General features: G+C 37.1%; 1 protein-coding gene across 3 annotated transcripts in view; it reads left to right on the top strand.

Moving 5' to 3' along the window:
- Window positions 1-27,958, top strand: part of LOC131031156 (mitogen-activated protein kinase 4) — a 104,815-nt gene that overhangs the window by 21,714 nt on the left and 55,143 nt on the right. For 2 of the 3 annotated variants that reach the window (XM_059209394.1, XM_057962199.2), the window contains one exon: window positions 3,953-4,063. The exons of the other annotated variant lie outside the window; for it this stretch is intronic. In XM_059209394.1, the coding sequence (XP_059065377.1) occupies window positions 3,953-4,063 (111 nt within the window). The remainder of the gene's footprint in view (window positions 1-3,952; window positions 4,064-27,958) is intronic. 3 annotated transcript variants of the gene reach the window in all.

Raw genomic sequence — 27,958 nt, 5'->3', positions numbered from 1 at the left:
ATCTCCGTGAAGCATTCCGTTAAACTGTTCACGTGCATTGTATATGCTTTGATATTTGCAATTGTGGCATTCTGTCAAACATCTCACGACAGGCTATGCTCCCATGATATGCAGTCCATGTCTACCAGAGCAGTTGCAACTACAACATCTGACTAAATTCTTCTAAAAAGCTGCCGTTTTGGTAAAGGTGGAAGGATTTTAGCAAAGGATTACGGATTTTAGCTTTACACCCGCCAATTGCATTGTGCATCCTGCAATATTTTCACCTCATTCCTTGAGATGACATCTCTTTCAAGCACTATGTCAAACACTTCGCGCGCGTTGTCTATGCTACCACCTTGTCTGTGCATTGAGACTCTGCATATATGTTCGCTTCTACAGTAAGAGAATACATTCACTCAACCACCACAGGTCTAACCGGCATCATAATATAAGGTGTAAAGTTTTCTGCAAATAGCCACCACATGTCAACTATGATGAAACACATTATAAGATGCATTTCCTTTGAGGCATTTTGTTAAACATTCTACGCTCTTTGTTTATGCTCCACGATTTGCATTTGTTGGGTGACATATTTCCTAGAGGTGGTTTGTCAAACAGTTAAATGCCTTGTCTATGCCTTCACAACTTATACCCCACGGTGCCCATAATGCTTTGTCAGAACGGTTCACGTGCCAACATGATCTTCCCATGATCTGCAATTATATATATATATATATATATATATATATATATATATATATATATATATACACCAGAGCAAATGTAATTCCGTTCTCGGCCTTATAACCTTAGCTCCGAATGCTCCTAAGAAATAAAATACAGAGTGCCCTTGTGTAGTCAGAGAATTGCCCTGGATCTTGGGTTGGCAGGTAGCACCTCTTGCGGGTTCTGGGGGCAACGTCCCCAATACGTTTGAAGGGCAACACTCCTTGCTGGGTTTCAGGGGCAATGCCCCTTGTTGAGGTCTAGGGCAGTGCCTTCGTTAAGATCAAGAGGATAAGTCCCTTGCAAGGTCTAGGGGGTCTAGGAGAAGAACCCAAATGAAGACCTTCAAAACCACATATACCATGGCATATGCCATTTTTTAAATTTTTTGAAAGAGAATTCCTTTTACATAACACGAGTGCATAGAGTTTATAAAGGCAACAAATCACATTTTTGTAGTGTCTAAAACATGTTTTTATTGCATTTATCTTGTGTTTGGTAGTCATGTAATGTACCTTTTCAATAAATTTATGTTGTGAACCAGAGTTCCTTTCCCTTTTTCTTTTATTAAGCTAAGCTTAATTGATCCCTGCCACCTAGTCCTCAATTTATTTAATTGTAGAGGATTTTGTGTACACACTCTTGTGTGTGGGCACTTTGTTTGGGTTTTATAGTTTGCCATCTTGGCATATCTTTTTGCTGAACCCCACTCTTTTCTTTTCTCTTATTAGAGTTTCAGACTTAGCCATCCTAGAGTGACAAATGAATGAGGAAAACAGAATCAAGGGGCAAGCTCACAGTGAAATTGTGCTTGGACAAAATGAAGTCTAAAATTAGCAAATTGGCAATACAATAGAGTGGCTCAACCATGGCAAAGCTATGCCAAGTTCAAATTGCAAAAGAATCAAGTCTAAGCATCATTTTTAAGCATCAAAGCTAGTTAGAAGTTCTACCTAGAGGTGGCAATGATTTTATAAAACCATGTCAAGAAAAGATGCCGTGGTTTGAAGAGGACAATACTAAGCATACGTTTCAACGTGAGTGGCAATCCTTTAAAGAAGAAGTGCCTAAGTAAAAACAATTTCTCAAGTCAAAATTTTCATGCCAAAATCAATTGCTTCAAATACCAAACTCCAGGTTAATTAACTTTAAAAAAAAAGCATTCAAAAGGAGGTGCCACCTTATCCTAGTCAGTACATGTTAAAGAGAGAATTTAAAGTAGAGGGAGCCCATTTTAGGCGGTTTTAGTGTGTTTCCTCTTTGTGATAGATAGAGTAGGATTGCTATACAATAGCTTTAAAGACACTATTTTATTATTATTTGATGCCTAAAGCTCTTTCTATGAGATTCTTAATAAGTGCCTTGAGCATATAGATGGCAAGGAGAGTTAATGCTAGGCTTATGTTGTTGAAGTATTCGTTCAGGCTAAGAAGTTAAATCATTGTGTTATAGTTGAGAGAGTTTCACAACTTAGCAATAAAAAAGCTGTGTGTTTAACATCGCAAAATATTTATCTTCTATCCTCTTCAGTCTCATGTTTTGTTCATTGCTGTTATTAATGTTTTTATGTTTGTTCAAATCTATCCAATTGCTATGTGAATCCATTGATCTCTGCTTAAATAATTAGTGGAAAGTATTTGTGTTCAATGTGTGTTATAGCTTAGCTGCATGAATAGAAAAAAATTGTGGTGAGAGAAGAACTTTACAAATTTTGTGCTCCAACTTCTGAGATGAAAAAGATAGGTCTAGTTTTCTTCTCCATAGTTTATTATCCTGCAAAATCCCTATGATGAAATTGTATAGTGTGCATAAGTAGCAAACTTGTTTATTGCTTAAGGTTTTAGGAGTAGATTAAATCAACGAGCTTCCCCTACAGTTTTGAACAGAGGATTTCCTCACACACTGTTTTGAAATGAATTGTCTTGAAAAAGATAAATTAAAATACTAACACTGACAAAGGTATTTTTGTAAGAAAATGTGAGACATTGATTAGGAGGATCAAGGTAGATCGAAGGCCTTTTTATTGTCGTAGATTTATTTGTATTGTAACTAGATAAACAAAGAATCTCAGATTTGTAGGAGGTTGTTTCCATTGTGAATTTGTCTTGCCTATGCAGGTGTTATCTTTGTTCAACAAGCCTTTTGACCTTTGCAGAGTAGTTGTATTGTGTATTTTTAGAAGCTCTTTATTCAGTCTTCAATTTTATGTGAATTTCGTAGCTCTAGCATAAGTAATTTATTGCAGCACATCATTAACATGTCTATATTTAATCTCGAATTTGTATTTTATAATCTTGGATTTTCTATCTTGTTCCTTTGGGAGCGGTCACACAACATATAGGTGCACCACCCTTGTTCTATTTCTGCATTTGCTGTATTTTAATCTCCAAGTTCACTCCATAAGCATTTTAGATAGTGTTAGAATTAATTCCAGAGGTTACTTGATCTTAAGAAAACTATGCTCAAGCTTCCTATCTGTTTGCTCTAACTGCAGATGCATACAAATTAGACAATTGGAAGTTTCAAAACATACCATTAGGCCACAATCCAAGAAAAGAATTTTCTTAATTTTCTATCTTTCAACTTGATAAGACTGCAATTTCTATCTGACTAACCGATATGTTAATACAATTCAAATCATATATAAAAGATTGCATTATTTACTCCATTGAGACAATCATATATATTATGTAATTACTGATATGACTTCATTATGTAAACATATTATCCCTTGTAATGGGAATCACTATCTAGAGGATGCATGTTGTTGAAAAATTTCATCTGTTTTATTGCTTTGTAAGGTGAATTCTTTGTCAGTGACTAATAATTGTTTCCTTTGAGTTTCTTAATAGAAATTTATTTTGTTCATATGCATATAAATATTTACATACTATCCTCTACAAACCTTACAAATACTTGATTGTCTTGCATATTTTTTGGAAAATCCAAGTATGGTAAGTAGGGCATCAATATGCTCTAGTCAGGGTTGAGGATCAAGTATCACATAGAATTGCGACTTTAGAAATCATGCCAAACAACTGGGTGTTGTTTATGAGACAATACTTGATTATCATTAATTATTATGCAGTAAGGGGGTTCTTTTGACATTTTATTTATTGACCAAAACGTAAGTCTCTTTGTTTTTAGATATTTGAATTATTTGTGAATTTCATCCTTTCACCTGTTATGCTATATAATACAAAGGAAAGAACTTTCTGACAATAGGGTTTTTAATTCCATGCAGAGGTAATTTGCTTAATTTCATGAACCAATTACATTCTGATTACACCAGAATTATTATGCAGCAAATTCTTGAGGGAGTCAACTTTATGCATTCATCTGGTGTATGGCATAGGTGATTTACTAAACATCAATGAATTATAGATTTAATTTGCAATTTCATTTTAATCTTCTCAATAAATATTAACCTTTCAGCAAAAGCATATGGTATTTGGTAAATTGAAGAAAATTATTTTCCAAGATGTATCAAAGTAAATAAATGTGTGCATGTTTGTGGAGTCTTTTGGAAAGTAAAATGTGTACATTTTGAACTGAGAAGCCTTGACTAATATGCAGCAATGCAGAAACAACTTCAAAACTCAATTATGTGCATGTTTATATGTATATACTTGCATATCATATGATAAGTAATTGTTTCCTACCGACCATGAAACCCCTATCAGACTAATGAAGCTATTAACCATGAAACCCATCACTCGGAACAAAAGGGCATGTGAAAAGGTTCACCAGTAGCAAGAATATTTCTGTCGGAGTTATCTTCTTGAAATAAACATAGGTCAAAATGGTTGTTGGAGTGTAGTGAATTCTGAACTCTGGAATGCAATTTCCCAAATAGATTTTGATTTTAATGGGAGTTAATGCCATTATTTATGAGATTTCTTGTTTTGGATCTCATGTATGGGTACTTCGAACATTTTTTGGAGAACAAAAAATATGTTCAAGAAAGTTGGAATTTCCTTTGCAACATAATCTGGAACCTGATTATAATTTCATTCAACATGAAAAGAGGACACAAATCACCCTTGTTGGGAGATTTCTTGTTGAGGGATGGAAGACCGCACCCTTGTTGCCTAAGGAGATTACCATTTCAAAGGACCTCATTTCCCATGGCATTAAGCTGCCGATGATTGGATTGGAAGTTTTCAAAGAGAGGAAAACTACTAATGCTGCTGTCAATCAATTTCTCACTGGGAAAGAGAAGGAGAGACTAGCCAAGAACCGGGAGTTACGACGAACTTTCCATCAAGCCCATTTGGGCTGAAGTTGTGGAGATCATAATGTGGTATGCCACTTCAGATGGCAAGTTTACTACCATCTGTGGTGTCCATTTCATTCTCCTTAACCACTTCCAACATAAAATGTTGGTGTCTTTTCCTTTTTTTTCTGCTTGCTCCGTTGGAAATGGGGATTAATATCATAGGAAGAACTCAAAATTCTTGATTCTTCATGAGGGAATAATTTTGTATCGCATGCTCTTAGATTCAAAGATTGGAAACATTTATATCATTGTGTGTAATGTACCTTTTTTATGGCCTTTCCAATATCCTTGGGGACTCCAACATTCTTGGAGAGTGCCAATCTTTTCAAATGGAATTTTGACAATAATAGTGCGTTTTGGAAATCAAGGCGAGTTTTATGGTACTTTTCAAATATGATAGACTTTCCATCAAGCCTATTTGTGCTGAAGTTGTAGAGATCATAATGCGGTATGTTACTTTAGATGGCAGGTTTACTACCATTTATGGTGTCCATTTCATTCTCCTTACCACTTCCGACATAAAATGTTGTTGGCCTTTTCCTTTTTTCCAGCTTGCTTCATAGGAGAAGGGGATTAAAGTAACTCAAAATTCCCAATTCTTCATGAGGGGTTAATTCTATATCACATAAGTGTATCACATGCTCTTAGATTAAAAAATTGGAAATATTTTTATCATTGAGTGTAATGTCCCTTTTTTATGGCCTTTCGGTATCTTTGGGGACTACAACATTCTTGGAGAGTACTAGTCTTTCCAAAACGGAATTTTGATAGTGGTAGTGAGTTTTGAAAATCAAGGCAAGTTTCATGGTACTTTTCGAAGAATTCCAAACTTCTTGGAGAAGTTTTCTTATTTTGTAAAGTACCAATTTTCATAAGGTTTGATTTCTTGAGAGCTTAAGAATATTTTGGCATGGTTAGAATTCATATTTGGTCCATTTTATTTTTTTCCTAATTTTCCTTCATTTTAGTTTTTTTATAATTAGATCATTCAATATTAAGTTATCGAAAAGGTGAAAATTAAGAGAACTTATGATAATTATTTAAATAGACTCTAAAGTCAAATTTTAGAAGGGAAATTTAAGCATTTAAATAATAATATCTTACTATTCCAAAAAGTGCTAATAAAAGGGGATTCAGAGGAAAGAAAGCTCATTCTTGGTATTTGAAATTTTATTGAAGCCCCAATTTAAGAGTTGAACAAATTTCTACCACCCTAGGATGGAAACCCTAAAGTGAAGATTGGTTTTGGGAGTGGAAGTGTTGGCAAGAGACATTGCATTGATGATCAGATGTTGTCATTGATGGCAACTTGCGTCAGATATCCAATCTACTGTTCATGATTCATTCATATCGGAAGATTGATTGAGGTTCAGTGAGAAGAACAGGTCATCCGATAGAGTGTACAGTGTTGTGGTTGGCGATTCGGTTGTGTTGAGTATTTGGTGTTGCGAATCTCAGAGATGCATTATGGACGTGTAAATTGCCTTATTCCAAGTTTGTGTGCTCCGGTGTTGAGTCTTGTGTAAGTTGGAAGATCTGGTAGACATGTTTTTGAGTAAAATAGTGTTCATTAGCAGTAACGCGTGGAGATTCGTTGTGCGGATCGTGCGGAGCGATTTTGGTGATTGGTTGTGTGTTTGAGGATGTTAAGCCAACATGTGGGAAGCGTGTGGACAATTTGTTTTGGTCTACATGGCTATTTTGGATCAGATTGAGCCGACTTGGGTAACACGTTTCATTTGTGTGTTATGTAGTTTTTGTGGCCGACATGGAATAGATCTAATTTGATGTTGCGGATATATTAGAGCAATTGATTTGATCATTGTTGACAAGGGTAGATATGTGTGAAGTGTGTATGAGCGATTGTGCGCACTTTCAAATGCGAAATTGAAGGATTTGTGCTCCAGAATACAATAGAATATCATAATAGAGTAGTGTTGTAGCGAGTATTTTGTGCTTAATCGAAATTGTTTCTGGCATTTGTAGCTGTTGTTTATTAGTTCAAACGTTCCAATTATTATATGTAATCCTTTGTAAGGCAATGAGCCTTCCAAGGTTGTAGTTGTAATTTGAGTAGTGTGCCTGAATGCATGCGCATTCCCCTCATGTAATATTATTATACTTCTAACAAGGTATATTAATATTGTGGGTCTCAATTCCACCGTGGTTTTTCCCTTAACCAGGTTTCCACGTAAAAATCCTTGTGTTATTGTTATTTGCTTTGTGTTTCTGCACTCTACTTTTATTCATTTGCATTAAGTGGTTTAGAGGACAGATTAAGAATGTTAAAAATTGCAGAACATAGATTCACCCCCCCTCTCAGTGTTCCAATAATTGCTATTAGAGCCTAGTTCCTCGGAAGAAGCCTAACAACTTGAGGAGGATCTGAGAAAGTGAGGCAATGGATTCCGATAGTCTAAAGCAACAACTTGTTGTAGCACTTGAGGATCTTGATCAAGCCCAAGATGAGGTCCGGCAAGTGAAAGTAAATTTTAAAGATGTTGAGAACTTCATTGAAACATTGAAGGATCAGTTGAACAAGTCAAGGGAGAAGAGAAAGGAACTTGTTGATAAGCTGAAGGAGAAAGAAAGTCAAAGCATTGATGAAGAAGCCTTGAAGGATTAATAATTCTAAATTATTTCAGACTGAGAAAATGTTAGTGTGAAGGATGATACGTGTATGCTGAAAAATTCAGAAGTGTGTGAGAATACAATGCTGAATAAATAATTCTGGAATTAAAAAAAAAAAGGGTTTAACCCTATTCTTGAGCACCACATTTGGGAGAGATTTTTATGAATGTTTGTTGGTTCTTTATGGCAAATTTGACATCATTTTTTGGAGCAGCAGACAATTCAGACTTGAGTGCATCCTTGAAACAGATTTCCTTTGCATTTTCAGGAATAACAAAGTGGTCGCATTAGAATCAATAAAGAGATAAGTATTTCATGGTTGAATAATATTCATTGGAGAGTCATGCTTCTAGCATTGGTATTTCCCTTCGAGATAGATTAGTTCTATGAACTATTTGTAATCTCTCTCTGAAATGCTTTCAGGACGGACCAAGAAGCATAAGAGATTGCATTCAAGGAAGGAAGAACTTGATAGCTACTGCCATGAAATTGAGTTGGTGGTTGGATACGTCTCTTCAAAGAGGAAGAATCAACAGTTTGAGGGAGCTTGACATTGCAGCTTCAAAGGGAGCCTAACATTTCATCAGAGGCAACCTTGGACGAGGAGGTTAGAAGGTTGATATCAGGTTTAGAGGGAGCCTCATCATCTTGAAGTTTTGGTTAGTGCATTCTTCTCTGTGGGAGAAGTTGGAGGTGCAAGTCCTTATTAGCGCATTCTTCTCTGCGAGAGAAGTTTGAGGTGAAAGCCCTTGTTCCACCCTTTGCGAGTAGGTATGGTGGATCTATCCTCTAGGAGTAGCTATAGTGGATGTCATGTGTGTGACGCCATGACATCACGTAAGAGAGTTCGTGATGAATTTTTTGTACTAGTGTGTTTACCCTCTGGATGAGCCATGGTGAATATCATTGTGAGGTGATGATCTCACAATGATGAACACTTGTGCATCTTACCATCATTGTGAGGTGATGATCTCACAATAATGGTTGATATCTCGTGAGGTGATATCTATGGATAAGCCTTAATGGTGGATATTACGTGAGGAGATATCTATGGATAAGCCATAATGGTTGATATCATGTGAGGTGATATCTATGGATAAGCCATAATAGTTGATATCACGGTGAGGTGATATCTATTCTTTCGCCATTCATGGGAGTAGCCATGGTGTTTGTGTTCATTTGTATTTCCATTCATGGGAGTAGCTATGATGGACCCACCTTCTGGGAGTAGCCATGGTGGATGTCATGTGAGAGAGTCCCTAACAACATCACTTGTGACCGCCATGATGAGATGACAACATCATGTTGAGTGATTCTGTGATGGGCACTTGTGTTTATATTATTTTCATTCATGGGTGGAGTCATGATGGATGTCATCATGTTATGTGCATTCGTGATGAACTTTGTTCCACCCTTTGGGAGTAGCCATGGTGGAAGTAGCCAAGAGGGAGTGTTGATGTTTATAGCTAAAGTCGGATCCTTGTTTGGGCCGACCTAATGAAGAAGTGCTTCATTAAATATAAATATTGAGTAGGATTCCTCCCTAGCTAAGAGGGAGTGTTGATTTTATTGTAGTTGTGGTCGGAATCCACAAGTCGACATTGATATCACAAAGATTGTGATTATAGTTATATTATTATTATGAGATAATATAATTATATTATTATGTGATAACATAATTATATTATAACAATAATGTATAATTATTATATTATATGAATACAATAATTATTATATTATATTAATAGTGTAATAATTGGTGCCACTTGGAAGAGTGGTGACCCTTGGTGTATAGACATCTCTCACATATACATAATGAGATGTGTGATCTCATTCAAGGGTGGACATAACATATAACAAAATATGCAGATCAATATAAATTAGAGTGCTCAAGGGAGACAAATATATCGTCTATGATTGGGAGGGCAATAAGAGTTATTTCCCATGGTTAATTGAGCATACCAGAAAAACAACATGGTATCAGAGCCAGGTCCAGGCTAGGAGCCCCAAGTACACGAGAGGTGTGGCTTAAGGGGGGGGTGTTGGTGTTGGAAATAAGCCACACTCAGACCGACGATGGACTGGTCCAAGAGGGGCCAGTAGCTTAGTGGTAGAGCACTCCAGCAATGTATGGAAGGTCCTAGGTTCAAGTCCTAGCTGGTCCATGTCTCAACAATGGCAACCAAAACATAATAGGGAAGCTAGTAACATGAACATTCTAGCCAATAACAATTCTGAGGTGACTAGTGGGGAAAATTTTAGACCTTTGATGCCTCTATTTTTTTAGAATGAGTTGCAGCCAGAGGAAATCAAAAAAATTTAGAAGAGGGGTATGTGGATTGGTTACATGAGTATCAATCATTAGGTGACGAATTTTATGCTGCCACATAATTGGGATTTACAAAAGAATATGGTAAACTATCCATCCCCACCTTTGATGGTTCCAACAAAAGAACTACTAGGTCTTGGGTTTGAAATTGAATAAAATCTTTCATTAAATCCCATGTTTGAAATTGAAGCTATCAAGGATGGCACTTTGCACTTGGAGGATGATGCTACAAGGTCATAACTTCATTAACTCCTTTGTAGAATTTAGCTAGAGACTTTAGACAAATTTGACAAGAAGAATCCAAAAGTTACACTTTAAATAGTTAGCACAATTGAAACAACATAGTATAGTTGATGCTTATGTTTCAAAATTTTAAAGGCTTTCAGTTATGGTAGCTGATGTTTTAGAGAGGAGGTTGGTAGTCCTTTTTATTGAAGGGTTGAAGAAATCACTACATGGTTGGGTAAAGGCATTGGACCCACCTACTCTAGATGATGCAATGAGAAGAGCACAAAACATGGAGTTTTCTACCCCTAAAGGTAAATTTAATTTAGAGGGTTCACATGCAAGACAAGAAAAGAAGCCCTTTCAAAAGGAAGAGTCTTACATTCTACCAAAAAGGAGCATACCATCCAAGACAAAAACAATAAAGAAGAATTCAAAGAAGAACTTAGAATGAAGAAACTATGTTTCCAATGTAGTGAACCTTGGACCTCGGGTCAAAGATTATTAGAATATTTAATTATATTTTAGTCACCTATATTTAGTTCCTTGTTTGATGGTCATTTAGCTTTTTAGTTAATTAGCTTTTAAGCTTTATTTAGCATTTAGCTTTTTCTTTTTAGTTAATTAGCTTTTAAGCTTAATTTAGCTTTCATGCTTAATTTAGCGTTTAGCTCTTTAATCTTTTACTTTAACGATATGTTCTAATTATAGAACATCGTCTTGTAACCTTTATATATACGTTTGTATATTGTTGAATAGATCATCCGATTATTGAATCATTCATTCAATTTATTTTTCATGGTATCAGAGCGGGTCGATGGGAATCCTTGAAAGTTTGGCAAATTTTTTAATAAAAATTCATGGCCTTCTTTCTGGAATATTTTCCACATTTTTTTTAATTGTTTTTTTATAAAAAAACGATTTTGCTTTTTTGAAGGCTTTTTGAGGGTTTCGAGGGTTTCTGGTTCGTGGGTGAATTCCTTTGTGTTGGGTAGCAGTTCATGTTTTTTTTAGGGTTCTGGAGATTTTCGGGCTTGCAACCTGGAGGTTTTTTTTGCAGATTGAAAATTTTCCTAGGGTTTCTGCAATTTTCGACTAGGGTTTTGACCCTTCAGTTCAAGTCGAAATTTTTTTTTGGTTGCAAATTCTTGGTGGGTTTTTCGAGGCCTCAATTGGGTCGTCGTCAGATTTTTCTGGGTGCATCGTTTTCCATGCCTCCATTTTTGAGCCGTCGGATCTGCATTTTGATTTCAGATTCTTGGTGGGTTTTTCAAGAGCTTTTTTGAGTTGGTCTCAGATTTTTTTGGTTGCCTCGTTTTCCATGCCTCGAATTTTGTGCCAATGAATTTGCCTTGGAATTTAAACAGTTAGCGATTTTTGCTAATTCTGTGGATGTCGGGAATTTTGTTGCCTTTTGGGCACCATTTATGCTGTTTTAAGTTTGCAGAAAATTTGAATTTTTGGGTTTCTTCCAAACCTCAAAATTCGCGCCTTGGAATTTGTGCTAGAATTCTCCTCCAGGGTTTCAGATTTTTTGTGCAGCTGCTTCTAATATGATTTTAAAAAAATCAGATTCTTTTGTCTCTTGCTTTCACTCGGTTGACCTCATTCAACCTCGATTTCCGTGATGGCATCTTTGACCAACATCATGTTGGAACACAATCAGAAGTTCAGTGGCCTTAACTACAACACCTGGAAACAGTAAATGTTCACGATATCTGAATATCGTTACCTTTATCAGATTGATTTAGGCCAGACCTCGTCTTACAGGTCCCATGGTTTTCACGATTTTTTTCTTGAAAAATTGTCTGTCGGTTTTTTTAATTTTTTCCCAAAAAATCATGGGAGGGTTTTCACGATTTTTTCCTCAAAAATTGTTTGCAGGGTTTATAATTTTCCCTTAAAAATTATCTCATCTGTAATTTGCGATATTCGCGTAAGATTTTAGTTATCTGGGTTTTACCATTTTTTTTCCACAAAAACGATGATTTGTAACCTCAGATTTCTTGGTTTTTCGATTTTCTCCTCAAAATCGTAAATTCTCTTTTCGAGGGTTCCTATTTCAGGGGTTGACGGTTTTTTCCTCAAAATCGTGCTTTGTTGCAGTTAGTTTGGGTCGCACCTGCCAGGGCGAACATCTACAACCGTGGTCTTGCAGTCAGTTTTGGAGTTAATACTCTTTTGCAAAAGGGTTTGCCGATTTTCCTCAAAATCATGGTTTCAGGTTTCAATTTGGTTACCCAACGTCAGGTTGGATGGATTCTGGTATTCTTGGTCATTAACACTTTTCAGATCCAAGGAGGGTCTCCATTGCAGCAAAGTGTTCTTTTCATTTGTGATCAAAAGACCTGCAATGTCTTCTGTAGGGTAGTTAGTAGATAGAATGACCATTAAGGGAGGGTATTAGAATATTTAATTATATTTTAGTCACCTATATCTAGTTCCTTGTTTAATGGTCATTTAGCTATTTAGTTAATTAGCTTTTAAGCTTTATTTAGCATTTAGCTTTTTCTTTTTAGTTAATTAGCTTTTAAGCTTAATTTAGCTTTCACGCTTAATTTAGCGTTTAGCTCTTTAATCTTTTACTTTAACGTTATGTTCTAATTTTAGAACATCGTCTTGTAACCTCTATATATACGTTTGTATATTGTTGAATAGATCATCCGATTATTGAATCATTCATTCAATTTATTTTTCAAAGATTCCTTGGAAAAGAGACGATGCATTATGTTGAGGCATAGTTACAAGACTCGGACTCGGCAAGCTGATTTTTGACTTAGATTCGGACTCGGTGCCTGGATTCGGCGAAAACTCGGCCAAGACCCAGCAAATTGAAAAAACAAGAAATTCAAAGATTTTTAAGGATTTAAAACCTATTTCATGCATCCTATAGTAAATAAACCTTAAAGACACAATAATCTCATCAAATAGAAGCTACTTTGAACACATATGCAAGTTTACACTGATCACATAAGTATAAATGCAAATTTTAGGCTTGAGCTGAAGGAAATAAGCTAAACTAAATAACACATTAGAAATATAAAGTGTCAAATGTTTACAAAATTCATGGAATATGAAATCCATGGCATGAAAAGCTCAAAACATATATCAACATAAAAGCTAGAGCCTAGAAGTCTAAGGCTCAAAGGAGCCAATATCAGTGATCACTCGACCTTGCAACTGTCCTACATGTACACCTAAGATAGGTCATGGACTGTTCTGCAACCATGATATATGCCCGTGTCTCAGGCTCAGCCTTAGTGACATCAACATCCACATTATCCTCGGGCTCAGGGTCCTCCAATGGGTCTCCTCGTGCAAACAGCCCTCTACCTTCCTCTATGGTGCTAATAACTACATCTTTTGGATGAGATAAATGTTTGAGTTTACCTTTCGCATTAAAAATTTTATTGACCAGGTCTTCTTCACTAAATGATGCCATGCTTACAACTTAAACAGGTTGGTAGGATACTCTGTCTCAATATCACTGTAAAAAGCCTACCAAATTTTGATCCAACTTTTTTGCTCCAACTCAGCTATATAATTGATTAGGCAATTTATCAAATGGTTTTCTAGTTCTTCTTACAATGTATTTTCTGATTGGAAATGCTTCTCTCATAAGCCTAATTGATTTGGAATTTGTTTACATCATAATAACATTTCATTGCTTTCAAACACAAAGATACAACAATAATTTATTAAAACAAACAATTTTTTTTTTTTTTTTTTGCTTTATGGATCTTGCTAGGTGCAGAGTCTCAGGCTCAAGACTCGGTGAGTCTATTGAGTCTAATAGACTTTGCGAGTTTGAGCAGACCCGACCAAACTCGGTTGAGTCCGAGTTCAAAGTCCTTTGGACTCTGCAGAGTTGACTCGCCTCTGGACTCGTAGAGTCCTATAACTCTGTGTTGAGGTGATTTCTGATGAGTAAGAACCAATAGATGCAATAGGATTGAGAAAGGAATAAGATCAACAATTGGATCTTAAGGATAATGATGCCAAGGGAGGTACACTTGCTTCTCTTTCTACTCTCTAGAACACCAAGATTATATATCCCTTTAAATTTTAAGGAGTTTAATTTGGATGCATAATCATAGTACTTGACATTGGAGCTACTCACAATTACATTGATGAGTTCTTAGTGATAAAAGGGACTTACATGCTGAAGAATTCAAAGGATCTAGTGTTGTGGTAGTTGATGGATTTATCATCCCTTGCAAGAAGAAGATTGGTAAACTCAACATCCTCACTGGTGAGCATAAAATTTGCGATGATTTTTTATGTTATCGACATTAGTGGGACTGATATAGTTCTTGGAGTCGGCCATGTGTAAGATCATGGTAGGCCAAACTAGGCTCTTAAGTGGTGATGAAAATTAAGAAAAATAGAGTGAGGCAACTTTACATGAAAATTTAAATAGGTTATCAACATAATTTGAAATTTTTGTAAGAATAGAATTTGTCGCAAATTGAATGTAGTTTTTAAGATACTATTTGTTTTTTGAAAAAAAAAAATCGATTTGGTGAGAATTTGAAATTTCAATGTAGTAGTACAATTTTTTTTAGGAAAAAGATAAAAAGGTGTATGTTTGACCAACATAAGTACAAGAAAAACATAATATTTTTTTATGCCATGTTAAATATAAGTAGAGGACACATGTTTGGACGTGACACATATTTTTTTGTAATCTTTTGCTAAGTGAATATTTAGCTATTAATTTTTTATTAGAACTTTTAAAAATATAAAAACTTGTATGTTTGACCACCATAACTTGTTCTTATGAAATTCATTTTTTTTTAATCGTATACTATGTGAAGCATAGAATGTGGTGCGTCTTTCAGATTCGAAAAATCTGAAACCGTTTGAAAGTTAAAGATGGTTTTCAATTAGCCTATCAATCGGGACTTTAGTCATAATGTATGTAAAAAATCAATAATAATAATCTAAATTCAAAATAAGGCATAATTTATATTGGTGGAAAGTTGACAATTTCCTTAATAAACCCTTTTCGTTTTATCAATTTCGGGTAAAAAAAGTCAACCACATGGGCGAAGTTTGGAAAAGCAAGGAAAACTTTTAAACACTGTAATGTCCCCTTCTCCGCAGTGATTAGTTCAGTGGTCCATTGGCCTATTCCGGAGACCCGTAGGCTATTTGGAAAGGAGAATTAGGTTTCCAGCTTTTGTGGAGTTCTGCTCGATCTTTTTAGGGTTTACCAGGAGGGAACTCTTCAGTTCTGTCTATGGTTTCCTTCTATGTTTTTCATGAGCTCCAGGGTGGCATAACATGCATTTGATTCTTTGGTGAAGTGAGAACTTACTATTTTTATTTAGGGTTTGGCTGTTTGGATGACGCTGTCTTATTGAGCTTTCCAAGCTCTTTCTCCGGGTGCGAAGATCATGTTTTTCGGAGGAGTATTTCATGACTTACTATTTTTAGTAAGTGGCAGTATTGAGCAATTCTATTTTTAGCAGTTTGGACAGGGTCTTGATCTTGTAGCAGTTCAGTAGTCTTCATTGCTCAACTTCATCTTGGATTTTGTTGATAATCAGTATTGGAGTCATAAGTGATTTAATTAAATATTATTTCCTTATCCTAAGGTTTAATATTTAATTATTTTATTACTGATTAATGATATATTGAGTGACTTAGGAAAAGACATTTTTATCTAATATCAATATTTTATTTTCCTAAGTTAGGCGTTGAAATTTGAAGAATGCATTAAGTTATTATTGAAGACTTAGGCAAGTTCGAACTTGTTGAATTATTGGTTAAAATGCAACTTGGGCGCCCACCTTGGGAAATGAAATGAAATGTCATTTGGATGCCATGTGAGAGTGAAATGAAATGCAAATTGCTGAGGTGAATTTGGGAGCATTTACATTTGAATTTCAGAGGAAAAAACTATAAATACAGGTGCTTGGCCTCCCATTTGGATATCTTATGAAATTGCATTGTTATGTTGCCGGTTTGGCGATTGAAAATCCGAGCTTCGAAGTGTGGCTTCCTAGCTAAGTCTCAGTTTCGTACTTGGAAGATAGTACCTAGTTGTGTTCCTGTAATTCCAGTGCTGTCCGTGAGTGTTTTGCAAATTGTGAAGAGTTTTGTGTGGATTTTGGAGTGTTTCCTTGTTGCTGGTCGTGGAGTTGCTGAAACCATATTTTGCTCAAACTCTTGACCAAGTGTTTGCATGGTTTTGGGTATTGGCTCTTTGGAAGCGTACTGGGAAGGCAAACATTCTCCTATCTTGGCGTGGCTTTTGGTGGTCATCACAGTTTTTGGTTGCAAATTGAAGTTTTCTGCTGTAGCACCATTGTCAGACTTACCTTGGGATGCGTACAACATTGGATTGGTTGCCTATGTTATATTAGTCATTTGCATTTTATTTGGTGTGATTCTTGTTAGTTTTGAGAAAGTTATGAGTGTTTTGGTGTTTCCGGTAGTGGCTGGATAGCAAAGAAATGGGACTCAGACTCGGCAAGGACGAATCAGACTCGGACTCGGGACTCGGAGTCGGACTCGGCTGGACTTGGGAAAGTAAAAAACTCAAGAAATTTAGAGATTTTCAAAGATTTAAAACTTGTTTCATGCACCCTTTATTGAATACACCTTAAAGACACAATAACATCATCAAACTCAGCTCATTTGATTACATACACAAGTATACATCAATCACATAAGCATAAACACAAATTGTAGCTGAAGGAAATAACAAACATAAATATATAAATATTGTCAAATGTATACAATATTACAAAACTCATGGAATAAAAAATCCATGTCATCATATGACCATCATCAAATGTTCCACACAAATACCAAAGGTAAATACAACTACAAGCCTATGGCTCAGAGGAGCGTGCACCCTCTCGCCCTGGCCCCCTGCGAAGGCATTTAAGGTAGGTCCTGGATGATTCAACAGCCATAGTCGCTCCCCATGACACCATGCCATGCTCACCAACATTAGGAACAACTGTGTCACTCTCAGTATCTCCTGTCTCTGCTCGTGCTCTCTACTCCTCTGCCATGGCTACAGCCTCAGCCTCTATATCTACCTGGTCAATCCAATCCGTGTCATCATCACTAAAGACAGCCACAGGAATCGCAGGATCTGTCTGACTCTCATTGGCCCACTCTGCTTCAAGATCAACCTCATCTAGAATGATAGGAGAGATGTCAACTAATGCATTCTTTCTCATTCTCAGGCGGAGGTTGTAGTGAACAAAGACGAGATCATTCATCTTCTCCACAGATAATCTATTGCGCCTCTTGGAGTGTATGTGCTCAAACATACTCCAATTGCGCTCACAACCTGATGCATTGCATGGTTGGCTCAAGATGCAAATGGCCAACTTCTGAATATTTGGTGTCGTTGGGCCAAAAAAGCTCCACCAATGATCTGAGTTTGAAATAAGAAAAATAAATAAAATCAGTCTCACTCATGAACTCATTTAGCAAGTTACAATATACAATAAAACTAAAATTAAGCCTTACAATTTATTTTTACTTGGCATCATAGTTGTCCTACCGTCTTTGGCGACAGGACGAGATAAGGTCTCCCCTTGTGTATTTGAGAACAACTGTAGCTCTCGAATAAGCTCTATCTGAGTAGTACTAGCAGGTCCCATCTTCTCCATGATTGAGTATAGCCTATTAAGGACCTCCACATCAGCCTTGAAAGAAGGGATAAAATGGAATGCCAGATTCAGATAATAGGCTGTTGCATGAATTGGCCTATGAAGTTGATGATGCCATCTCCTATCAATGATCTCCCAAATGGAACCATACTTGCTCTCATCTCCTCCATAGACAGATTTGATGCCCTCCTTCGCCCTATCCATGCCTTCATATATATAGCCCATTGCGGGCTTTTCTCCATCCGCAACTTGCAACAAAACCACCAAGGGCTTAACAAACTGCAAAATTGAAAATTTTGTGTAATTTAGAAAAATGAGCAAATAAGAGAATACATATAATAAGTTATAAAACACAAATTTAAATTGTAGAATTTATAAAAAATTTACCTTCACTATCTCATCACAAGGGACCTAAAAGTCTCGCTCATAAAAAATGCAGCAGCATAGGATGAGGAAGACCACTCCTCACCAACAATCATACGTCTCAAGGCCGACTTAGAGCTAAGCATGGACTGCAATGTGAAGAAGTTTGTGGCAAATCTTGTGATTCCTGGAGGAGCTAACTCCTTCTGCTCTGTGTATTGTCTCATAAGAGCCAACACCCATGAATGATTATATACAAATTTGCACACATTTCTTGCCCTTTCTACACATCTCTTGACCCATGGGAGTTTTCCAATATCCTCCAACATGAAGTCAATGCAATGGGCAGCACATGGAGTCCAAACTATAGATGGGTGCTTCTCCATCAATAGTCTACCTGCAGCAACATAATTTGTTGCATTGTAAATTGTAATTAATGGAGGTACAAACTACAAAATAGTAATTAATTTGCAAACAAAATTAGTTTGTAATCAAAAGTTTACCCGCAACAACATAATTTGTTGCATTGTCGGTCACCACCTGTACCACGTTCTCCTCACCCACCTCATCAATCACCTCCTCTATTTGCTCACATAGGTAGGTGGCATTCTTGCAATGGGCGGAGGCATCAATGGACTTGATGAAAATGGTGCCCCCTGAAATAAAAAAATAAAGCTAGGTCAATGATCATTCAATAAACCATTAGATAAAAAATAAAAAATTAAAGACTATATGAAACTAAAATTAATCAATCACCTGCGGAAGAAACAAGAAAATTAAGGAGAGTTCTATTTCTCCTATCCGTCCAACCATCAGTCATGATGGTGCAACCTTTAGTGCTCCATATCTGGCGTTGTTCATCTAAATCCTTCTTCACATCATTCACCAATTGAGACAAAATGGGTCCCCTCAAATCACTCTCAGTAGGGGCTTTGAACCCCGCCCCGCATATGGTAAGGGCATCAACCATTTCTTGGTATTCTTGCCAATAAGGAGACCTGTCACAAATAAACTCAATGAGATAAGTTAAGTATAAAAATTAAAACAATCAAACAAAAAAGTTATAAAACATTCACTTGGCTACAAAGAATGGAATACTGCTGTAGGTCCAAAACCTGCCAACTGCCATTTTAGCGGCATCATGGATCTCCTTGTTCCAACCCATGCCCTCAAGCGACTGTTGGGACCTAGGAGTAATGCGAGGCACAAAGAAGCTATCCAACCTAGATTTACGAATCCTTGGTCCAATGCTAACACTCTTACTACAACTACTAGTGCTAGGAACATGAGAAGTGGCGGTGGCACTGCCACTTATAGAAGTAGAAGCGGAAGCACCAACAGTAGCAAACTGAGTGGGACGATATGAAGGTAAGGAAGAAGGGCCTCCAACACAACCTAACTGTGCCCCTCGTCCTAAAGTTGCCTCTCTCCCAATGGCCCTTACATAACATTCACGTACGGCCTCAAGGAGTGATTTTAGGCATGGTTCGGCATCATGTCCACGCACACCAAAAATATGCTATTTTAGTCTATATATACCTCCATGGAATATTGTTTTGCAAAATTTACATTTTGTTTGCCCCTTTCCTTGCCTTGGAAAATCCTCATGATATTTCCAAGCAGGGTCCTTTCTAATGGGGGGTCTAGAAGCTGAAGTAGACATTGTAGGATAGTTTTGTGAAACTTGAAGTTGAGGCAAATGATAAAGTGAAGTTTGCTGCAATAAAACATTACAAATATAAAATGAAATTAATACATATATTCAAAAAAACTAAGGTAGGATTTGTAAATTAAAAAAAAAAACAAATTGTAGGGTTTGTAACTTTGTCAAACCCTACTTTTAAAAAATAAGAATTTACAAACCCTACATACAACTCTACATAGTACAACTACATACTACATGCTACATACAAAGTTACAAACATACAAAAGATATAGGAAGAAAATGTAAAACTTTCAAAATAAATGAATAGAAAATGGAATTTTTGCACACAAGAAACAAAAAAATCTTCAAATAAACAATCTTACCTCTTACAACAAACTTGAAATCAGCTGCAAACTCTTCCTATCCAACTCTTGATGCACCAAATCCAAACACAATGCAGCCCCAATATGATAAATTGAAGAAAACTTGAGCTTCCTCCTTGCTGGTTTTTCTTCCATGCACCCTTGTTTTTCTTCCCAACTCACTTTACTCATATTTTTGCAAGTGAATGAAATGAAGTTCACTTTTAGGGGTTAGAGATAACTAAACAAAAAAAACGGACTTCAAAAATCTATTAAAAATGTTTTTTTTGTCTTTGTTTATGCTAGACGCCGACCTAGTTTGAGGCTCAGGACTCGCCGAGTTTGGCAAGTTTTTGCCAAACTCGCCAACTCGGCGAGTCTGGCAAGTTTGCTCACCAAACTCGGCCGAGCCCGAGTTTGAGTTCCAGAGACTTGGCGAGCATGTCTCAGACTCGGACTTGCCGAGTTTGGCGATTTTTAGGTGATTTTCTAATCTCTACTAGATAGTGTGTTTTCTAGCTTGCAGAATTAGAACAGCAATAGTGTTCAAGTGTGGAGTGATTTTGATAGTGGGTTGTTTGAGATCAGCATTAAGCTTCTTATCTTATCTCATATCTCTATTTTGTAGGATTATTTTAGTAGTACTGATCGATCATTCTTGTTGTTCTTATTTGTAATTCCCACTGCATAAGTGGAAGAGGCTGGCTTAGCCGCCTTCTTGCTTTGTAATTTAGTTTATGTACTCAGTCCTCCCATTGAATAAGTGGTCGAGTGATAAGTTTTATGCAATTGTCCTCCCACTGAAATATGTGGTAGAGTGATAGCTTAATGTAATGTCCTCCCGTTGAAATATGCGGTAGAGTGATTGAGTTTTAGTTTCTTGTTATTTCCCTTGGTTGGTTTACCGCTAAGAGTTTAGTTTCTATCCTGCTGGATAAGCAGAAGGGGTTGGCTTGCCGCCCGTGCATTGTAATTTCAGTTTGATTTATGGGGCTAACGATCCCGGAACACCGTATGCTCTCACCTTCCCAGATTGGGCTCTCGGTGAACAAAAGGTGGAAGGGTTCTCTTTCAGCAGTTTGGATTATTTCTCTAACCTTAACAGTGTTGAAATGTGGCGACTGATTAGCAAAGTACTGTACACTCAGCACGTATCCTCGCCGGGGTCCGGGTCGGGCTGGGCCCCGGGCAGGGGTTCGGGGGCGGCAACCCCCGAAATTTTTTTTTTTTTGCTGTTTTTCGTTGATGAAAATCGGCATTGTAATAAAACCCTAAAAAGGCCGACTTTGTTTGTTGCCCTAAAAACGCATGTTATAAGCGGCTGGGATGCTTAAGGCATTGTAAGGTTGATGTACTGTTTTTGCTGGATAATAAGAAAGATTGGACGGTTGTGTATGGTGGACGTAACCCATTCTGGGTGAACCACGTTAAATCTCTGTGTTATTTGTGTCCTGTTTTATTTCTTTATCTTTTGTATTTAAATCTGCATATAATTGTTAGTTCATATTTGCTTTGGATCTACTTGAAACTCTAACAATTGGTATCAGAGTGAGGTTTTCTGTAAATTGGCAGGACTTTCAGATTTGAGTGGGAGCAATGGAGGATTCCAAATTCAAGGTCGAAAAGTTTAACGGCCAGAATTATCAGTTATGGAAAATGCAGATGGAAGATTACCTGTATCAAAAGGATTTGTGGCGGCCATTGGAAGGAAAGGCAAAGAAACCGACCACAATATCAGATGAAGAGTGGGACATTTTAGATAGAAAGGCACTGGGATCCATTCGATTGTGCCTTGCGTCGTCTGTAGCATTCAATATAACAGAAGCAAAAACGACTGTAGATTTGATGGCAACATTGGCTAAGTTGTATGAGAAACCCTCGGCTTCGAATAAGGCATTTCTTATGAAGCGTTTGTTTAATTTGAAAATGAGTGAGGGAGGATTTGTAGCGGAGCACTTAAATGAATTTAATACAATTACCAATCAATTGTCTTTGGTAAAAATTACCTTTGCAGAAGAGGTTAGGGCTCTCTTGATTTTATGTTATTTGCCAGAAAGCTGGAATAGCTTGGTTATGGCTGTAAGTAACTCTGTCTCTGGTAAAAATACTTTGGTATTTGATGATATTGTTGGTGTTAGCCTAAGCGAGGAAATGCGAAGGAAAAGCATAGGTGAGACTCCAACATCATCGGGTAGTGTTTTGAATGTGGAGAACAGAGGAAGATCAAAGGAAAGAGGAAAAGGCCCTGGGAATGAGAAGTCACGAGGGAAGTCAAAGAAAGGACGCTCTCAATCTAGAGGAAAGAAAGATTGCTGGTACTGCGGAAAGCTTGGTCATCTAAAGAAAGACTGTTGGTCTCGAAAAAACAAAGAAGGAGACAAAAATGAAAATGACAGTAAGGAAGCTAATATTGCAAGTAATACTTTACAAGATGCTTTAATCTTATGTTTGGATAATGTTAATGATTCTTGGGTAATAGATTCTGGGGCTTCATTTCATGCTACACCCCATAGAAAATATTTTTTAGATTATGTTCAAGGTGATTTTGGACAGGTATATTTGGGTGATGATGAGCCCTGTCAAATTGTTGGAAAAGGAAAGATAAAGATCAAGTTGCAGAATGGTAATAACTGGTTTCTGCAGGAGGTAAGACATGTTCCTAATCTAAGAAGAAATTTAATATCTGCAGGGCAACTAGGTAGTGAAGGTTGCATAGTTATCTTCTCAGACAGTATGTGGAAGGTCACTAAAGGATCATTAGTAGTAGCTAAAGGTGCGAAGGTAGGCACATTATATCTGTGTATTGGTAACACTTACTCTACCTTAGCTGCTACAGATAAAGTTACTGCAGGGACAACAACAATAAATGTTGCAAGAATAGATTCGATAATGTGGCACCATAGGCTTGGGCACATGAGTAAGAAAGGGATGAAAATTCTTCACTCCAAAAATCTATTGCCAGGACTAAAGAAGATTGATTTAGAGTTCTGTGAAAACTGTGTTTATGGTAAACAGAAAAGAGTCAGATTTCTCAAGGTTGGGAAAGAGAAGAAGAGTGAGAAGTTAGAGCTTGTACATTTAGATGTATGGGGACCAGCTTAGGTATCATCTCTTGGTGGCTCTTGTTATTATGTTATTTTTATTGATGACTCAACCAAAAAAACATGGGTATATTTCCTAAAACAAAAATCAGATGTTTTTGAAACTTTTAAGAAATGGAAAGCTTTGGTTGAGAATGAGACACGAAAAAAGTTGAAGTGTCTCAGTTCGGATAATGGAGGTGAGTATTGCAGCAAAGCATTTGAAGATTACTGTTCCTTAAATGGGATTCGAAAGTAGAAGACAGTTCCAAGAACTCCACAGGAAAATGGTGTGTCAGAGAGAATGAATAGGACTATCATGGAATGTGCGAGGAGCATGAGATTGCATGCTGGATTGCCCTTACATTTTTGGGTAGATGCTGTACATACTGCTGTCTATTTGATAAATAGAGGACCTTCAACCCCTTTGGATGGTGGTATTCCAGAGGAGGCATGGACTGGTAAAAAAGTAAATTATTCTTTTCTAAAAACTTTTGGTTGCGAAGCTTTTGTCCATGTTGATAAAGAAAACAGAACCAAGCTTGATGCTAAATCTCAGAAATGTACCTTCATTGGATATGGGATAGATGAATATGGCTATCGGTTATGGGATTTTGAAAATAAGAAAATAATTAGAAGTAGAGATGCTATATTCAATGAATAGGTTATGTATAAAGAACAGATGCAGGAAAAGAAGCATGAACAGGACAAACAAGAATATGTGGTGTTGGATGAGATTCCTGAAAATGAAATGCCACAGGTACCTGATGCTCAGCAACAACAGATTGTCCCACAAACTCCTGCAAGTGTTAGACGTTCTACGAGGACAAGTAGACCCCCTGAAAGATTTTCTCCTTCTTTGTATTCTATTTTATTAACGGATTCTGGTGAACTAGAAGAATATGAAGAAGCAATGCAGGTTGATGCCAAACAACAGTGGGAGCTAGGCATGAAAGAGGAGATGGACTCCTTGATGAAAAATAAGACTTGGGACTTAGTCCCTTTACCTGCAGAAAAAAGAGCCTTGCCTAACAAATGGGTTTATCGGCTGAAGGAGGAGGAAGGAGGTTAGAAAAGATACAAGGCCAGACTTGTGGTAAAAGGTGAAAAACAGAAAAAGGGTATAGATTATGATGAAATATTTTCTCCAGTTGTAAAAATGACTTCAATTAGAACTGTACTTAGTCTTGTGGCTGCAGATGATTTACATCTTGAACAATTAGATGTCAAAACAATTTTTCTCCATGGAGATTTGGAGGAGGAAATTTACATGTTGCAACCACAGGGATATGAGGTCAAAGGTAAGGAGAACTTGGTGTGCAGGTTGAAGAAAAGTCTGTATGGCCTAAAGCAAGCACCCCGACAATGGTATTTAAAATTTGATAGTTTCATGGCTGAACACGGTTATCATAGATGTCATTCTGATCATTGTGTATATTTTAAGAGATTTGATAATGACAGTTATATTATCTTGTTGCTTTATGTTGATGACATGCTTGTTGCTGGGTCTAACATGCAACATATAAATGATCTTAAACAGAAATTAGCTAGGTCATTTGCTATGATGGATTTGGGTGCAGCTAAGCAAATTCTCGGTATGAGGATTACACGGGACAGGAAAAATAGAACCTTGAATTTGTCCCAAAGTGAGTATATAAAGAAGGTGTTGAAAAGATTTAACATGTAGGATGCAAAAGCAGTTAGTACACCTTTGGCTAGTCATTTCAAATTGACTAAGGAGATGTGCCCAAAGGCACAGGAAGAGGTTAATAAAATGTCTAACATCCTATATTCATCAGCTGTTGGCAGTCTGATGTATGCAATGGTATGCTCAAGGCCAGATATTGCACATGCAGTGGGAGTTGTGAGCAGGTTTATGAGTAATCCGGGTATGGAACATTGGAATGCTGTGAAATGGATTCTTCGGTATTTGAAAGGAACTACTACGAAGGCATTATGTTTCAAAGGATCTAATGCTGCTTTGAGTGGATTTGTTGACTCTGATTTGGCGGGTTATATTGATTCACGGAGGAGTATTACAGGTTATGTTTTTACTATAGGGGGAACTGCAGTCAATTGGATTTCTAGGCTGCAAAAGGTTGTTGCACTTTCAACCACTGAAGCTGAGTATGTTGCTGCTATAGAAGCCAGCAAGGAGATGATTTGATTGCAATGTTTTCTGAAGGAATTGGGTCAGACACAAGAGGATAGCCCATTGTATACTGATAGCCAGAGTGCCATTCATCTTGCAAAGAACTCTGCTTTTCATTCAAGGACAAAGCACATTCAGCTCAGGTACCACTTCATCCGGACTGTTTTGGAGGAGGGTCAGTTATGGCTTGAGAAGATTCACACAAGTGAGAATGCTGCCGATATGTTCACAAAGCCAGTTCCACAGGAGAAGTTGATTTCTTCATCAGTTTCTGTTGGTCTTCTTGATTGATAATTGTGGAATTTATACCAGTCAAGTTCTAGTGTTTTATCCAGTGGATGTTGCATGTACAGTGGTGTCGTGTAGTATCAGTCTCCAAGTGGGAGATTGTTGAAATGTGGCGACTGATCAGCAAAGTACTGTACACTCAACACTGAAAACCGACATTGTAATAAAACCCTAAAAAGGCCGACTTTGTTTGTTGCCCTAAAAACGCATGTTATAAGCGGCTGGGATGCTTAAGGCATTGTAAGGTTGATGTACTGTTTTTGCTGGATAATAAGAAAGATTGGACGACTGTGTATGGTGGACGTAACCCATTCTGGGTGAACCACGTTAAATCTCTGTGTTATCTGTGTTCTGTTTTATTTCTTTATCTTTTGTATTAAAATCTGCATATAATTGCTAGTTCATATTTGCTTCGGATCTGCTTGAAACCCTAACAAACAGGTTATGGTGTTTGCTTGTAACTCTTATTGCTAAAAACAAAAAAAAAATCTAAGGGGAATATTACAAACATGTTTTTTGTGTTGACTTTCTACGGTTTGGCACGTCCAAGCCAAATCCCAATGCAATCTCAAAAGAAAAATGAAGGGAAAAAAGTTATGTTAGAAAAAATGAATATATGTTTGTAACAGATATCTGTTTTTTAAATGTCAAAAACGGATATCCATTTTTTCAAGTTTTTTTTATTAAATTTTACGGTTTCAAAACTTCGTTTTGAAAAGCCTAGAAGAACACATTTTAGTAAAATGGGCATAACATTTACATTTTTTATCGGAATTTTGATTTTTTACTAGTGTTGGAAAGGTGATTCGGAGCTCTATGCAATGGAATAGGTAGTGTTTCTATATTATGCATTAAAGAATAATTATAATTAATTTAAATTCATCCTTCATTTTAAAACGTTAAAAGCTCACAACTTTTGCATATGAATTCTTGCTTTTATGATTTTTTTTGTAAGAATCATCTCAAAATATTTGAAACATTAATATAAATTTATGCATTTTACTAAGTTTGTAATAATTTTTGATAATCCATCATATCTCTCTCTGTTCCTTTCTCTACCTCCCTCTCTCTTTCTCTCCTAAGATCTAAACCCATCACTCTACCTATCCCTTGCTCCCTCCCCCTCTTTTTGTCCCTATTTATACATCTCTCTCTAGACCTATATCTCTAACTCTCGTTGAATCCCTCCTTTCTTCTCTCTCTCTCAAGCTCTACACTTATATTTCTACCTCTTCATCACTCCTTCCTCTGTCTCATTCTTTCTCCCCTAAGATCTAGACTTGTCTCTTTACTTCTCCCTTCCATCCCTAGCAATAGAAGTTAGAGGGGAGGGGGAGAAGGGGAGAGGGAAGTATCAACAAAGGTAGAGTGGGATTGAGGCGTGAGAGAGAGAGAGAGTTGAGGGTGGTTAGGGGGTAGGAGGAGAAGGGGAGAGGGGCAAGTATCAACAAAGGGAGAGAGGGAGATACAAGGAGAGAGAGAGAGGGGAGTTAATTAGGGGGAGGGGGAGAGGTTAAAGAGAGAGAGGGTAATTGGTGGAAAGAGAGAATGATAGAGAGAGTTGGGGGTAATTAGGCAGTAGGAGGAGGGGGAGAGGAGCAAGTATCAACAAAGGGAAAGGAGAGATGGGGAGAGAGGTGGAGAGAGACATAGAGAGAGGGTAATTAGGGGGAGGAGGAGGGGGAGGTGGACGGGGATGGGGAGAGGGTGGAGAGGAGGAGAGAGGTTTCTTCAAAATCAATTCCTTTAACTTGAGCATGCCGCTTGCAAACTAGTGTTGCCTTGTTTCTTACAATTTGTCCATCCTCATTTAGCTTGTTCTTGAATACCCACTTGGTGCCAATCACATTCTTATCCTTGGGTCTTGGGACAAGTTCTCAAGTTACATTCTTCTCAATTTGATCCAATTCCTCTTCCATAGCTTTTATCCATTGCTTGACCTCACTTGCTTCTGTAAAGTCTTGGTTCTATTTTGAAGAGAAAGCACAAATTTGCATGTTCTGATGTGCTAGTGAATCTCTTTCTTGTCTAAATTCATGTATCTTTATCCCCAATAGTCAAGTCTTCTAGATGATTCTTTTGGACAAATATAGATGGAGTCTTGAATGGTGCTCTTGATGGTGTCTTTGGGTCCCTTATCTCAACTGTCTCTTTCTCATTTTCCTCCTCCATCTCGTCTTCTTTGCAAACTTCCTCATGTTGAGGAACATCTTCTTATACTTCTTCATAGTATCTTCCCTCATATACTTTCACATTTGC

Source organism: Cryptomeria japonica, chromosome 7 (assembly GCF_030272615.1).
Source record: "Cryptomeria japonica chromosome 7, Sugi_1.0, whole genome shotgun sequence".
NCBI lineage: Eukaryota > Viridiplantae > Streptophyta > Pinopsida > Cupressales > Cupressaceae > Cryptomeria > Cryptomeria japonica.
Note: the sequence above shows the minus strand (reverse complement) of the source record. Positions and strands in the feature narration are given on the sequence as shown.